This window comes from Choloepus didactylus, chromosome 7 (genome assembly GCF_015220235.1).
Source record: "Choloepus didactylus isolate mChoDid1 chromosome 7, mChoDid1.pri, whole genome shotgun sequence".
Classification (NCBI taxonomy): Eukaryota; Metazoa; Chordata; class Mammalia; order Pilosa; family Megalonychidae; genus Choloepus; species Choloepus didactylus.
In genome coordinates this window covers 2,305,874-2,319,749 of record NC_051313.1, presented here as the reverse complement: position 1 = coordinate 2,319,749, position 13,876 = coordinate 2,305,874, and the positions used below count along the sequence as shown (strand labels likewise).

Here is a 13,876-nt window from a genome sequence, read left to right as displayed (position 1 = left end):
TTGTGATTATGTGGGAACAGACATGGCGAGTATGTATAATGTAGCTTATAAATACTGGCTTCTCAGCATCCCTTTTCTTATCTCAGTAAGGCAAAACAACTAACTAGAAAGTAGAAATATTACTAATTTAAGACCTATCTATGCCTGGAAATTATATCAAAGTATAATAGCTCTTCAGAATCTCTTTCAAATTATTTACAGAAATTGAAAAAGCTTCAAAACAGTCACCAAATGGATGGGTTTTAAAAAGGAACAGATGTGAAGAACACTAATGCTTTAAGGTTTGTGGTTTCACAAACCAAATAGTTAAAATGTTTCAAAAATCATTTTTGATTATCCTTTTGACTTTAATAAGCAGTTAAAAAGAAAAGCTAAATTATGGATGGATTCAGCAACTCTAAGGGTTCAAAACATTTTCATTAACTAAAATGTATGCATGCAGGCATTTTGAAAAGTGGAACAAATGAAGCAATCTTTTCATCTGTTAATTACAGATTTCTGCTTCAGATAATCTTGCCATATAGTAAGCCACTAAAACCTCAGTGGCTTGAAATAAAGATTTATGATTTCTCAGGATTCTGCATGTACCCTGAAGAGTTCTGGGACTGAGTGACTCCGACGGCCTCGGGAGCGTGTCCTCCAGTGGGAGCTGAGCTGAGGCCTCGGTTCCCATGGCCTCTCAGCCTCCAGAACACGACCCTGGGCTTCTTCACACAGGGCCTCAGATTCTGAAGAGCAGAAGACAGGTGAACTCCAGCGTGCATGGCTCGTCAAGGCCCTCCTTGTGGCATACGGCCAAAATCACGTTTTCCGACTAAGCCCAGAACCAGCGTGGGAGAGTTGGGTAGGTCTGAGGGCATGGGTGCAGGGAGGGGAATTATTGTGGCTTTTTGTAAATTACTTCCCATAACTTACAATATTTCTTCTCTTCTAATACATGCATTTAAAGCAGGGGTTGACAGATTTTGTCCACAAAGAGACAGATGGTAAATATTTTGGGCTTTGTGGACCAGATGGTCTGTCACAAATACTCCACTCTGCACTTGTAACAGGAGAGCAGCCATAGTCAATATGTAAACAAAAGAGCATGGCTGTATTCCAATAAAGCTTTATTTACAAAAGCAGGTGGTGAACTAGATTTGTCCTACATGTGGCAGCTTATAGACCCCTGATGTAAAGCTATAAATTTTCCTCTAAGCATGGTTTATTTGCACGGTGTCACATATTTTCATTTTTATTCACTTCTGAATGTTTTCTACTTTCCATTTTGACTTCTTGTTTGACCCACGGGTTATTTAGAAGTCGGTGGTTGATTTCCAAACAATTTGGGATTTACCTGGTTATCATTCTACTATTGATTTTGTTTACTTTCTCATTAGTCAGAAAACATATTCTTGTAAAATTTTAATCTTTTGAAATTTAAGAGTTGTTCTTTGAACCAGCAAAGGTTTATTTTGGTAAGTATTCTACGTACATTCAAAAATGTGTAATCTGCAATTGGATGTGTTGACTGGGTCATAGTGTTCAAATTTTTGACATCCTTACTGATTTTTGTGTTTTTGTTTTCTCAGTTACTGAGAGAGGTATGTTAAAAATCTCCAAATAAGGGTATAAATTTGACTATTTCTCTTTTATTTCTACCAGGTTTTGCTTTATATATTTTGAAGCTATGTGACTTGGTTCGAAGCAATTTAAAATTGCTGAACTAGAACTTTTATCATATGAAGTGCCAAAATCCTTAACTCTAGTAATACTTCTTTTCTTAAAAACTATTTTGTTTGATATAGTGCCACGCCAGCTTTCTTTTGGAAAGTGCTTGCACGATACATACATCATTTTCCATTCTTTTGCTTTTACTTTCATTATGCATTCATTGCCATCCTTTTATTTCATTATAGTCAAAGTATGCCTCCTGTAAACATCAAGTAGTTTACTGTTTTTATATTTAATATAACTGATGGAGTAGGGTTCCAGTCCTCCATCCTGTCGTCTGTTTTTATTTGTCCCACCTGTTCTTTGCTCCTTTATTCCTCCAGTCCTGCCTTCTTTTGGATTAAGTATTTTTTATTCAAATTTGTCTCCTCTACTAATTTAGTGATATATCCTTGTATTCCTCTGAGTCATTACCCCAATTACAGTTCTGTCCTTGGCCTATGTCACATGTCACACCTCCTGATGTGTGCAGGAGCCTCTGCACAAGCTGACCCTGCCCCTCCCTCCACTGTGCTGCCGTGGCCTCAGGGTCGGTCCTGGGCTGCACGTCCCACCTGGCCCTGCTGCAGGACCAGCCAGCACTGCCACTGACCTTCCCAGTGTCCCCTTGACCTCCACTGCTTCCTGTGGCCACCGTGGCCTCAGGGTCGGTCCTGGGCTGCACGTCCCACCTGGCCCTGCTGCAGGACCAGCAAGCACTCGGTGACACTGACCTTCACATGGGAGCTTCCCCTTGCTTTCCTTCCGTTCAATAACTTTCCTTCAGGCCAAAGAATCTCTTTTAACATTTCTTGTTTTGAGTCCACTGGTGATGGATTCTTGTCTGAAAACATCCTTATTTCATTATTTTAAAAAAAGATATTTCTCTAAATATAGAATTCTAGGTTGGCAGGTTTTTCCTTTCAGAATTTTAAAGATGCAGTTCCCCTATAATCTGGTTTCCACAGCTTCTCTATGTAGTTAACACAGTTTTATTGGCGGTCCTTTGAAAGTATTTTGAAAAAATAAAATTTTGAGAAAAAGTATGTCTTTTTTTCTCCCAACCCTAGCTGCTTTTAAAATATTTTAATTATGTTTGGTTTTCAGCATTTTGACTGTGCAATATCCAGATGTTTTTTAAAATTATTATTTATTTTGCTCGGGGTTCTCTGAGCTTCCTGAATCTGTTAAGACACTGTCATACTGTCTCGCATCGGTTTTGGAAAATTCCCAGCCATTCCCTCTTCAGGCTGCTCCTGCCCTTCTCGCCTCGTTTCCTCCTGCACCTCGGAGGAAGTGAGTGCCAGACTGGACGGCTGCACCCACGTCTCTTTTACTCTGTTCTGCTATTTTTCTCTCTTTGCTTCTTCAAATTGGGTATTTTCTAATGAACTGTACTTGAGTTTGCTAATCCTGTCTTTTTCTGTTTCTGCTCTCTATCCTATGGGTTCTTAACTTCATACACTTTATTTTACAGTTCTAAATGTCCACTTGATTCTATTTTATAGATTCCAATTTACTTTATCTATGCCATCTGCCTTTTCCTCTCGTGAACATATTTATCGTAATTACTTTCAAGTCCCTTTCTGCTAAGGTCTGCAATCTAGATTCTCTGTAGGCCAGCTTCCATTGTCCATTTTCTTCTTTAATTACTGATCGCATTTTCCTGCCTTTACATTTCTTGTAGTTTCTTACTGCATGCCAGATCCCATCAAGTATAAACAAGCTGCAGAGACAGGGGGAACGTTATGTTGTCCTTACCTGTGAGTCAGTTAGGTTGAGAGGTGAGAAGCTGATCACCTCAATCCAAAAACTCATGCTGATCTGGTGGCAACTTGAGTTCAAAACCAGTGCACCTGTGGTTTCTAACGTCTCAAGGACAAGACTTGCAATGCCTCTGCTGCAGGCCTCTCACCCTAGTGGGAGCTGCCTCCCACGTGCAGCGAGACAGCGGGGGTCCAGTACAGGCATGTGAGTAAAGTGGCTGTCACCAGAAGCACCTCTGGATTCCAAATGCAACACCAGCTCACCTCCCATTAAAAGTTCTACTGATTTCTCTTTCCTCTTTAGAGTCCTTCTGTCTAGAACCAGTGTAATCCTCAGCCTGTACCAACTCAGCAAGTGCTGGTGGGCAAGACAACCACTGGTGGGCTCAACTCATCTGAAGGGCTCCTCCTTCTCTGGGGTGTCCTTTCAGCTCATCCCTTTTGCTTCCGCAAGTCTCCATGATCTTTAAAAATTGGACTCTTTATGGCAGCTTTATTGCCTAGTGGTTGTATGACAGTGATGGTTTGCCACTACCTGCTATTCCCACCCGGAAGTGTTACGCTAGCTATCCAAAACCCTCTGTGGTTGCCCGGTCCTGTTGAGACAATTTCTTCTGGAGATCCCCTTGATACTCTGGAACCTCACTGGAAATTTACCAACTTCGCAGAAAGTGACACTGAAAAATGCTAGTCAACAATCGAACTTACTCATCCTTACATTTCTCCAGCACTCTTGAATGCATGCCAGTGTGTTCTAAGTCATCAATCTACATTTAATTGGACAGCTTGGCTGAATCACTAACATCTTACTTATTAACCACTATTCGATCTTGTGCCTCCAATCTACCCACTTCAAAAGACTGTAAGTTCCTTGAGGCAAGAGACCAAGCCTGTTTATGTCTCACTCCTGGTATGATGCATGCACATGGCAGGTGCTCAGTAAGTATTTGTTGACTGACAATAATTATTTACCTGATTTATTTCATTATCTTATATTTATTTCTGAGTATACACAATCTCAAAGATTTGTGTTTATATTCCATTTATCATTTTAATTCATTTTTTTCTCTCAACTTCCCAAAGTGAGCTTTTTCTTGTGTCATTTATACCCTGAAAATACACCATTTTAAATATTTACATCATATTCCCTCTGTCAGAAATCATGATTTATATAATCATCTTAGGTTTCCCTAGTTTATTATTGTATATAACACAACAATAAATATCCTCATACCTAATTCACTGTCCAAATTTCTATTTACTTCAGATAACTCCCAAGAATTACTGAGTCAAAAGATATGAACTATAGAGTAAATTATTGATATACATTGCTGAAGAACTTTCAGGAACGGCTATACCAATTTATATTCCAACTGGTAATCCATAAAAGGTGTCCACTCACTGTCTGCTAACCACTGTAGCATGCTATCATTTAAAATGTCTTTGCCTACTTGTTGGCAGAAAATGGCACCTATTTATTTTCTTTCATTTTGAGATTAAATACCTTTTCTTATATTACCCAAATTGGGTTTTCCTTGGTGACATATTTTTTATGTCCTTGGAATTCTAGTTTTTTTTTTAAAAACTCAACATATAGAGTATAACAATTTATGTCCTAGAATTAACAGATGATCAACTCTCTCTTAATTTTGACTAACATATTTAAAGTATAGAGGTCTTACATTTTAAAAACTCATGTCTAAGAATGCTGAGATTTTTTCCCCAAGTATTTTCCTTATGCTAGCATATTGCGTAAGACTAATTTTAAAGTCTCTCTCCTCCTTTTCCTCCTGCCAGAGTAATAGTAGCAGTTGTCATCAGAGTAGCCATGGCAGTGATAACAACAACATTAACAGCAGTGAATGTCTAGGAAGCGCTCAGTCAGGAACAACGCTAGCACTTCACATATACTAACTTGCATAATTCTCCAGGCAGAAGGGGCAAAGAGAGGTAAGTAACTGGGTGAAGTCATATATCAAGAAGATGGCAGAGTCGTGATGCAAACGTGAGCTGTCTAGACCCAAAGTCTATCAAGCTACTGCGATGCTATTTTACCTGAGTGAATGTCCAACTTTTCAATTTGTGATCAATGGGATTTAATGGTTGGATTTGCAATCAATCTATCTTGTACCAGATTTGGGGGACAAGCACAGTTTACTGCTTTCCTTCATCTGCCCTATCCAAAAACCTACTATCTCACATTGTATGATAAGGTATCCTATCAACAGGCAAATTATGAATTCTTACAATAAAATGGAATTACATTCATCAATAACCCATCAGTTCATCAATGCCCAATATAATACTTTGCTTGGCTCAAAGGAGTACCTCAGAGACTGTGCTAGGAATTACACTGAATAACTGAAGTCTCCCTTCATTACCAGTTCTTCTGATTTAATAGCTTTCCAAAATATTTTACAGGTTCAAATAACTAAGTTTAAATTACATATGCACGAAGGAATGCCTGTGTATATATTTGAGAATACAACTGTAGGCATTTTATAGTCTCAGTTCACATTATCCCTTTCTGTATACTGCATGCCTTGTATTCACCCGAGTAACTGATATTTTCTATAAATTTAATTTTCTTTTGTAGTCTATGTAGCTAGGGTAGCCATAGCTAATGTTCTGACTCATATAACTAACACAGCCAATAAAAGGATTAATTAAAAAAAAAAAAAAAACTCTACCATTAACCCTGGGACTAACAGATTAAATGGAAGGAATCACTAAAATACCTTACGACACAAGCATAGGAAAAGTAGAATCTTTTTAAAACAATACCTTCTCCAAGTTAGTTAGGTAAAGAAGCTGCCCAAGTTTTTTCTGAAGCTGCGACGTTGCAACGGCTTTATCATTTAGTAGTTTTATACGGTTTTGTTCTACCTAAAAAAACAATAACAAAAAAAAGGCTTTACTCTCTTCCAGAAAGATTGTTAAATTCTACTAAACATGCAAATTCTTCCTTAAAAATATAAACATGTCTTGTCTTTCATTTATCCATGAAAATTCAAATTTGCAAAACGGATCTTAGATAATGTGCTGGTTTGAATCTATTATGGCCCCCCAAAAGCCATGTTCCATAATGCAGTTTTGTGGAGGCAGACTTACTAGTCTTTTTGATTAGAGTGGAACCTTTTGATTAGATCGTTTCCATGGAGATGTGACCCCTGCACATTCCGGGTGGGTCTTAATTAGATTACTAGAGTCCTTTAAGAGAAGTGGAGAGACACATTTTGGAGAGAAGCTAAGGTATGTAGTCCAGAGTTTGCTGCCAGGAGAAGCTAAGAGCCGACACAGATCCAGATGCTTGGAGATGCAGACAGAAGGACGTTTGGAGATTCTAAGCAAGAGATGATGCTGAGTTTGCCCCAGAGAAGCTGAGAGAGGACCCCCAGATGTTTAGAGAAACACCCCAGGAGAACAAGCAGAGAGCTGAGAGAAGCTAAGAGAGGCAGAAGCCCAGAGACATTTTGGAGAAAGACATCTGAAACCAGAACCTGGAGCAAAGGACCAGCAGACGCCAGCCAAGTGCCTTCCCAGATGACAGTGTTCCAGACGCCACTGGCCTTTCTTCAGTGAAGGTTCCTCTTGCTGATGCCTTAGTTTGGACACTTTTATGGGCTTAGAACTGTATATTTGTAGCCTACTAAATCCCCTTTATAAAAGCCAATCCATTTCTGGTATTTTGCATAATGGCAGTTTTAACAAACTGGAACAGATAATATATTTTCAAAGTACATTTTAACCTTACAGAAGACAATTCAGAGTGGGGTTCTCTTAAACAGGAAGCTTCCCTATATACTTGAAGTCTGATAAAAATTAACCCAAATTCTATTTATGTACCGTTTTTTCAGCAGTATATCTATGGGGTAAAAAAATTAAATAATGTGGTGCTTTGGCGCGAGTGATCATGGAACTCCAGGGAAGACCCCTGCTCCTGGCTCCCTCCCTCCATGGTGGAACACAGGAGACAGAAGTGCAGCACCCAGAGAACTTGTTTTCACAGAAAGCTTACTGAGAATTCATACTTTAAAAGTTAAGTGACATGGTATATAATTATTATTTCTAAGTTTATTGAGTTATAGTCTCCCAGTTTTATAAAAAGAGTTTTAAACCATTACACACACATAAAGGATAAAAACAAATTACATAGGAAATGATGTTTCAGTGTGGTGGAAAGGTTGGTTATCTTTTAACCACGAGACACAAGGAGGGAATTATTGAGGCAGCTGCAGAAGGGAGGTTCTGGCTGTGCCTGAGGAAGACCTTTCTAGCTCTGACAAAGCTGAGGCCACACGGGACACATGCAGAAACCCGACCAAGGACTCCTAACGGCTTTGGCACGACAGAAGGCTCAAAATCAGATGAAAGTGCCATCAGGAGAGGCACAAAAGGCTGCGAGCCGGGGAGTGTGACGCAGGAGCTCCCGGCCCTGGTCTGACCCACAAAAGCGGCGGGTTCACAGGCTCCTGCTGGGAGTCGGGGCTACCTCGTGCGGCTCGATGATGTGGGGGCCTGGGGGGCTGGGCCGGGGCTCCCGGGGGTGGCGCAGCCGCAGGCGCTCGGTGGCCATGGCGAGCTCGTCCACGGCGGACACGCGGTTGCGGAGCGCCATCCAGTACTCGTGCAGCAGCTGCAGCGACAGACAAGAGCCGGGACGCGGGGTTAGGGTCGGAGACGGAGGACCGTGGAGCCTCGAGACGCAGGGCGCCCCAGGACGGGCCGGCGGCCGTGGCCAGGAGGGAGCTGGGGGGTGACTGCCCCTCCGAGGCCTGGGGACAGAATACCCAGAGATCTTGACAGACCAATAGTAGCCCTGTGCAATTAAAAAAACAAAAACTTTCCAATAAAATATTTCACATATTCAAAATAATGTCTATCCTGTAACAAGAATCCTAAAACAACGACCCTGACCCACCACCCAATTTAGGAGACAGAATGAGACCCACCGTGGGACTGGCTGGCCCCTCCTACGGTGCCTTTTTTGCACTACCCACCCCCCAAACAGTGACCCTGCCCTGACCCTCTCCACCCTCTACAGTGACCCTGCCCTGACCTTCCACACCCTCTAGTAACCCCTCTCTGACCCTCTGCCCACCCAATAGTGACCCCACACTGACCCTCCACCACCCCAACAGTGACCCCACACTGACCCTCCACCACCCCAACAGTGACCCACCCTGACCCCACCCTCTAGAGTAATCCTGCCCTGACCCTCTACCCAACAGTGACCCTGCCCTGACCCTCCCCACCCTCTAGTGACCCCTCCCTGACCCTCTGCCCACCCAATAGTGACCCCTTCCTGACCCTTCACCCTCCAACAGTGACCCCACCCTGACCCTCCACCACCCTAACAGTGACCCCACCCTGACCCCACCCTCTAGAGTGACCCTGCCCTGACCCTCTACCCAACAGTGACCCTGCCCTGACCCTCCCCACCCTCTAGTGACCCCTCCCTGACCCGCCTACAGTGACCCTGCCCTGGCACTCCATCCTCCCCAACAGTGACCCCACCTTGACCCTCCCCACCCTGTACAGTGACCCTGCCCTGACCCTCCCCACCCTCTACAGTGACCCCACCCTGACCCTCGGCCCCCTCTGAGAGACAATGGCCCTAACCTTCCCCCCACCCCTGCTCACTGCAGTCACGCCCCATGTGTGCAGCCATATAATCCTGGTGCATGTTTATGAAATTTATAGAAATGGTGTCAACTAGTACACATTTTTTGGCCTGCCACACAAAGTGTGGCTCCTCCACTTTGATGTCTGCTGCAGCCGCTAATTCCCTTGCGCTGCAGTGAAAGGGTGCAGTCTGCAACACCGTGGGGCAGAGACCCACAGCCGCGGGGAGAGGCACAGTGAGCACCCCCGCGGGGACCCGCGCCTCCCTCCAGGGCTCGCTGCCGGCCGCGCGCTGGGAATCACCACGAGCCCGAGAACACCACCGTGGAGCAAAAGGATTAGCCCCCATTTACCACATGATGAACTTACACGACGGGCAACAGATCTTCCCTTTCTGGATAAAATTTTTTATCCTGCTTTAAAAAGCAACAACTTCAGATTCGATTATAACAGTATAAATAAAAGAAAGCACTTCTTCCATTTTCGCACCAATCTTACCTGCAAAGTAGGATAACGGGTGACAAAATATAAAGAACAATCCAAAATTACTTAGTTCTGGAATCTCATCTCAAGTACAGAGATTGCAATGGAATCACTGAAGTATAAATACCCTGGGCCTCTCTGTGATCTACCGATTGCAACAGTTTCCAGGCTTGTAGGTTGAAAAATATTTACTATGTTCTCAATTTCAAGGTTGTTTATTTTTATTATAATTCACAGAGTAAAAGCAAAACAGAAAACAAAATAAAACTTCACTCTATTCTCACAGAATAGGTGTTGTAAGATTAAGCTAAGAATAAAATACTTTTACAGCCAAATAACAGGTTTCACTGAAGCTTCGTTTTTAAATTTAGTAAATAGAATTTCTTAATTTTGGGGGTATTATTGGATTTATAATTCATTACAATAATTACATTTTAGGGAAAGGGAAACTGTGACACTCCAAGTCTCAACAGCAGATTTTTTAAAACTGGAGATTTTTTAAAATACTGTACCTTATATTCCTTCTTCCACACCTCAAACAGGTCCATTGACGCGCTCCCTTCCTCGATGAGCTCGGCATCGAGCCGGTGCGACCTTGCGAAGGCCAGCACGGCTTTCAGCGAGCGCTCCGTCTCGCTGGCGGCCCAAAGGCCCCGGCTGGTGGTGGGCAGCCGGTCATCCACCAGCCCCTCCTCGTCCTCGATCATCTCCTCGAATATCGCCGTCTGACCCTTGACCCTGCAGGGAGACCAGAGCCACACGGAGCCGCTACAGTCGGGGGCCGGCACTGCACAGAGCGCCACGGCTCGGCCGGCAGCACAGCCGGGCCCCAGGGGCCACAGACACCCGCCAGGCACTGGAGCAGCACCCATCTCTCCGGCAGGACTCAGGTGGCTATGACCCCAGGCTGTCCTCTCACTCTGAGAACTAAACAATACAAAACGTAAATTGCTGCTGTCCATGACCACGCAGAAGTCTGCAGTGTGAGTGGAAAGGTCACTGTCAAGCCCCCTATGTTCGAGGCAACCAGATCTTAGCCTTTCCTCCATTTCCACGCCAGTAAAATAGGAGCAACTTTGCTCATGCAAGGGCTGGATGCGCTCAGTACTGCCATCCCCCAAGGCGGTGCGGGTGTCACTGACGTGAGCCCGTCCTGTCCCAGGCACGATGACAGACCCTCACAGGCGCCCCTTCCTTCAGTTTCAAAGACCCAGGCAGGCAAGGCGAAGTGACCTGCCCACACAAAGCTGCTGCACCCCAGAACCTGGGACCTACCACTCCCCTAAGTGTCCTCCGTTCATTACAAATGAGGGCCCAGCATGAACATTTGGGGGTAGCTTTTGCACAGCTGAACCTGAGCATATTAAATGAGCAAATGCCACAAGTTTCTACAATGGGTTTAGTGAAAGAAAAACAGAAGGACACTGAGGGGAAAACACAGCCTTAGGATCAAAACACCAAGTCTTGTAAAACATGACATTTTCCTGATGGGAAATAATCAAACAGAGAACTTACGTGTGAGAAAAGAGCTTTGACTCATATTCTGTGAACAATTCATCAGCTTTACAAAAGGCACAGCTGAAAGAAACCAACAAAGAAGTGTTCACAACTATAACCGGCAATTTCTAAGAAAGCCTTAACATTTTGTACTTCACTTTTTCTTTACAACAAACATGCCATTTTAGAAAAAGAAGTGGTATGTTTTTCAGCCCGCAGTCGTCAAGAGCTCTTTCCACCCTGTTAGATTACTAATGCGTCTGGAGCCGACATCTCCTGTCGGAGAGCTCGCTCCCAGGCGTGGCGTCTCCTGCGGCGGCGTCCCGGCTGTGACCCACCAGTTGAGGGGCAGTCTGGCCGGCCGGAGGTGGCAGACTGTGGCAGACTCGATGACGCTGCGTGACGGGGGACCTTCCAGGCTTTTCACGGCCTCTCTCACGAGCTTCTGGAACCTAGAGAGCTCTTCCATCTGGGTTGTCAGCAGGAACTGGAGACCTCGGCAGTCATGGAACCTAAGTGCAGCACCACATGCAGCACAGAGAAGAGAACAGGGGTCAGTCTGCTCAGATGAAGCAAATGGAGACTGCGTGTAACGTGGACCTGCCGCACTCAAGCAAGTGCCCCGCAGAGCGTACTCAACGGGAATCTGGAGGAGTCGAGGTGCAGGAACACCGGCTGTCTACATGAGACACCCAGACACCTGCGAGCCCTGTCCTCGGGCCTGCAGAGGAGTGGGCCGGCTCGTCGGGGCGCAGCCTCTGGAGACAATGGCCACAGTCTTCCTTCCTAATGTGCCGACGGCAGCTGCCCCGCTGACACCCTCACTCCGTGGAGGTGACTCAGGGTAAAACATAAAGACAGAAACGGGGGAAAGAAGAAAAATGGCAGTTATCCCTCCTCCTTGGTACAAGGAGGACGGATGTATATTTTTAATTGTTTACTATGTGCCAGGGACTTGGCCAAGCACTTCTCCTGTATAATCTCAATAGTTCCTCATACGGCCAATTTACAGATGAAGCCTAATGAATGAAGGTAATTTAACTAAAGATACAAAGCTATTGTGTAGCAGAGCTGGGAGCTCAACCCAAACGCAATGTTGTTAACCACATTCTACCTGCATGAAAAGGGCTGAGAAAAAATGTAGGTGTGTGTGCGTATAGGTTTATGAAAGAAAAAAAGCCTCAAATGATGAGAGATTAGCAAACGGAAAGTACAAAGAGGATGTGCTTGCTTTTTAAGTTAGGAACATATCCACCCTTTCCGGCAATGCCGCCTGCCCTCCTTCCCACGTTGCAGACACCCTCTGAAGAGCAGCGGAGCCCACCCTCCTGAAGCCATCCCCAGAGCTTCCCAACACCAGGCTGTGTGGTGCTTCTCTACCCGCTGAGTTTACTGACATCACTGATTTTGGTAGTTTATGTGTGATATGCATACACACACTTATTTATCAAATTGCTCACGAGTCTTGTCTTCTCAAACTAATTTTCAGAAACTGAGGATTATGTCATATCCTTTTCTTAACTTATGTAATAGGCACAGAATTGTTGCTCAATAAATAGTTTCTAAAAGAATTTGCATAGATACTTGAACAAAATTGGGTCAATATTAATCACAAAAAGAAACCAAGTTTTCTGTTATTTTTTTTAGTTTCCAACTTAGAAACTTAAATTGGTCTTCAAAAATTAGCTCTTGGGAAAGGGGAAGAAGTGGCTTTGGGAAAATTCTGTTGATTTTTGCTAATTCAGCAGATAACTCTTATATACCATAATAAACAGTAGACACTATTCTAAGAAAACATTTTACAAACACTAATTTATTTAACACTCGCCATAGTGTCTTTACAGATGAAGAAACTAAGGCCCCAAGAGGGTAACTAGTATTCCCAAGGTCTTGGGGCTACTAAGTGTGAGTCAGGATTAGACTTGAGAGGCTGGCTCCAAATCACGAAGCTACACGGCCCTTCCAACAGTGCTTCACAAACAGACATGGCTCATTTGGCTTTTGAACATGGACACATGCAAAAACATAAACAAAGAAGTCACAAAGATCTCTGACGTAAGATAAAAATCTTAACTTACATATAGCATTCCATATGTTCACCCTCACACATTTTGAAGTGTGTTTTGCTACCTTCTATCTACGTCTAATGCTTTTGAAAAGAACATTTGTTTGATGAGTGGTAGGTTTTGTTTTACTCCTTGGACCTCAATACAATAGAGGATACATTCTAATATGAGGATTTACATCTTTTAAGTAGTTTCTATATGATTTAACAAAGATAACTTCAAAATAATTTTAATATTTTCTTAGCCAATTCCACAGTGCTGGCAGAACACCCTGGGACATGGCTTTTCAACCAGATGAAGCATCAGGGCTAAAACGACAACTAGTCCCGAAGGGTGATCTGTGGCTTAGCAGGGAAAAGGAGCTGCATTCCTGAGCGGTGCATGGCTCGGCGCAGGGCTCACTGCACGAGAGAAGCCACAGGGTCTGTGTGTCAAAGGCAGGTGAGGGTAGCAAAAGACATCCCAGAGAATAAGATAAGGATGCAGGGAGATGTGGAGGTGAATCTTGTTAGTGTTTGAGCAGGTAGGTATTTGGAAAAGCTGTTCAAAGGTGTGCTGGTTTGGATACATCATGTCTCCCACAAAAGCCATGTTCTTTAATGCAATCTTGTGGGGGCAGACTTACTAGTCTTTCCATTAGGTTGGAATCTTTTGGTTGAATGTTTCCATGGAGATGTGACCCACTCAACTGTGGGTGAGACATTTTACTGGGTTATTTCCATGGAGGTGTGACCCTCCCCATTCAGG

General features: G+C 43.7%; 1 protein-coding gene across 4 annotated transcripts in view; it reads right to left on the bottom strand.

Annotated features, from left to right (window-relative positions):
* SHPRH (SNF2 histone linker PHD RING helicase) overlaps positions 1 to 13,876 on the bottom strand; it is a 104,496-nt gene that overhangs the window by 28,277 nt on the left and 62,343 nt on the right. For all 4 annotated transcript variants that reach the window (XM_037842263.1, XM_037842262.1, XM_037842264.1 and 1 more), the window contains 5 exons: positions 11,402 to 11,575; positions 11,082 to 11,144; positions 10,079 to 10,304; positions 7,951 to 8,094; positions 6,243 to 6,344 (listed from right to left, as the gene is read on the bottom strand). In XM_037842263.1, coding sequence (XP_037698191.1) covers positions 6,243 to 6,344; positions 7,951 to 8,094; positions 10,079 to 10,304; positions 11,082 to 11,144; positions 11,402 to 11,575 — 709 coding nt within the window. The remainder of the gene's footprint in view (positions 1 to 6,242; positions 6,345 to 7,950; positions 8,095 to 10,078; positions 10,305 to 11,081; positions 11,145 to 11,401; positions 11,576 to 13,876) is intronic.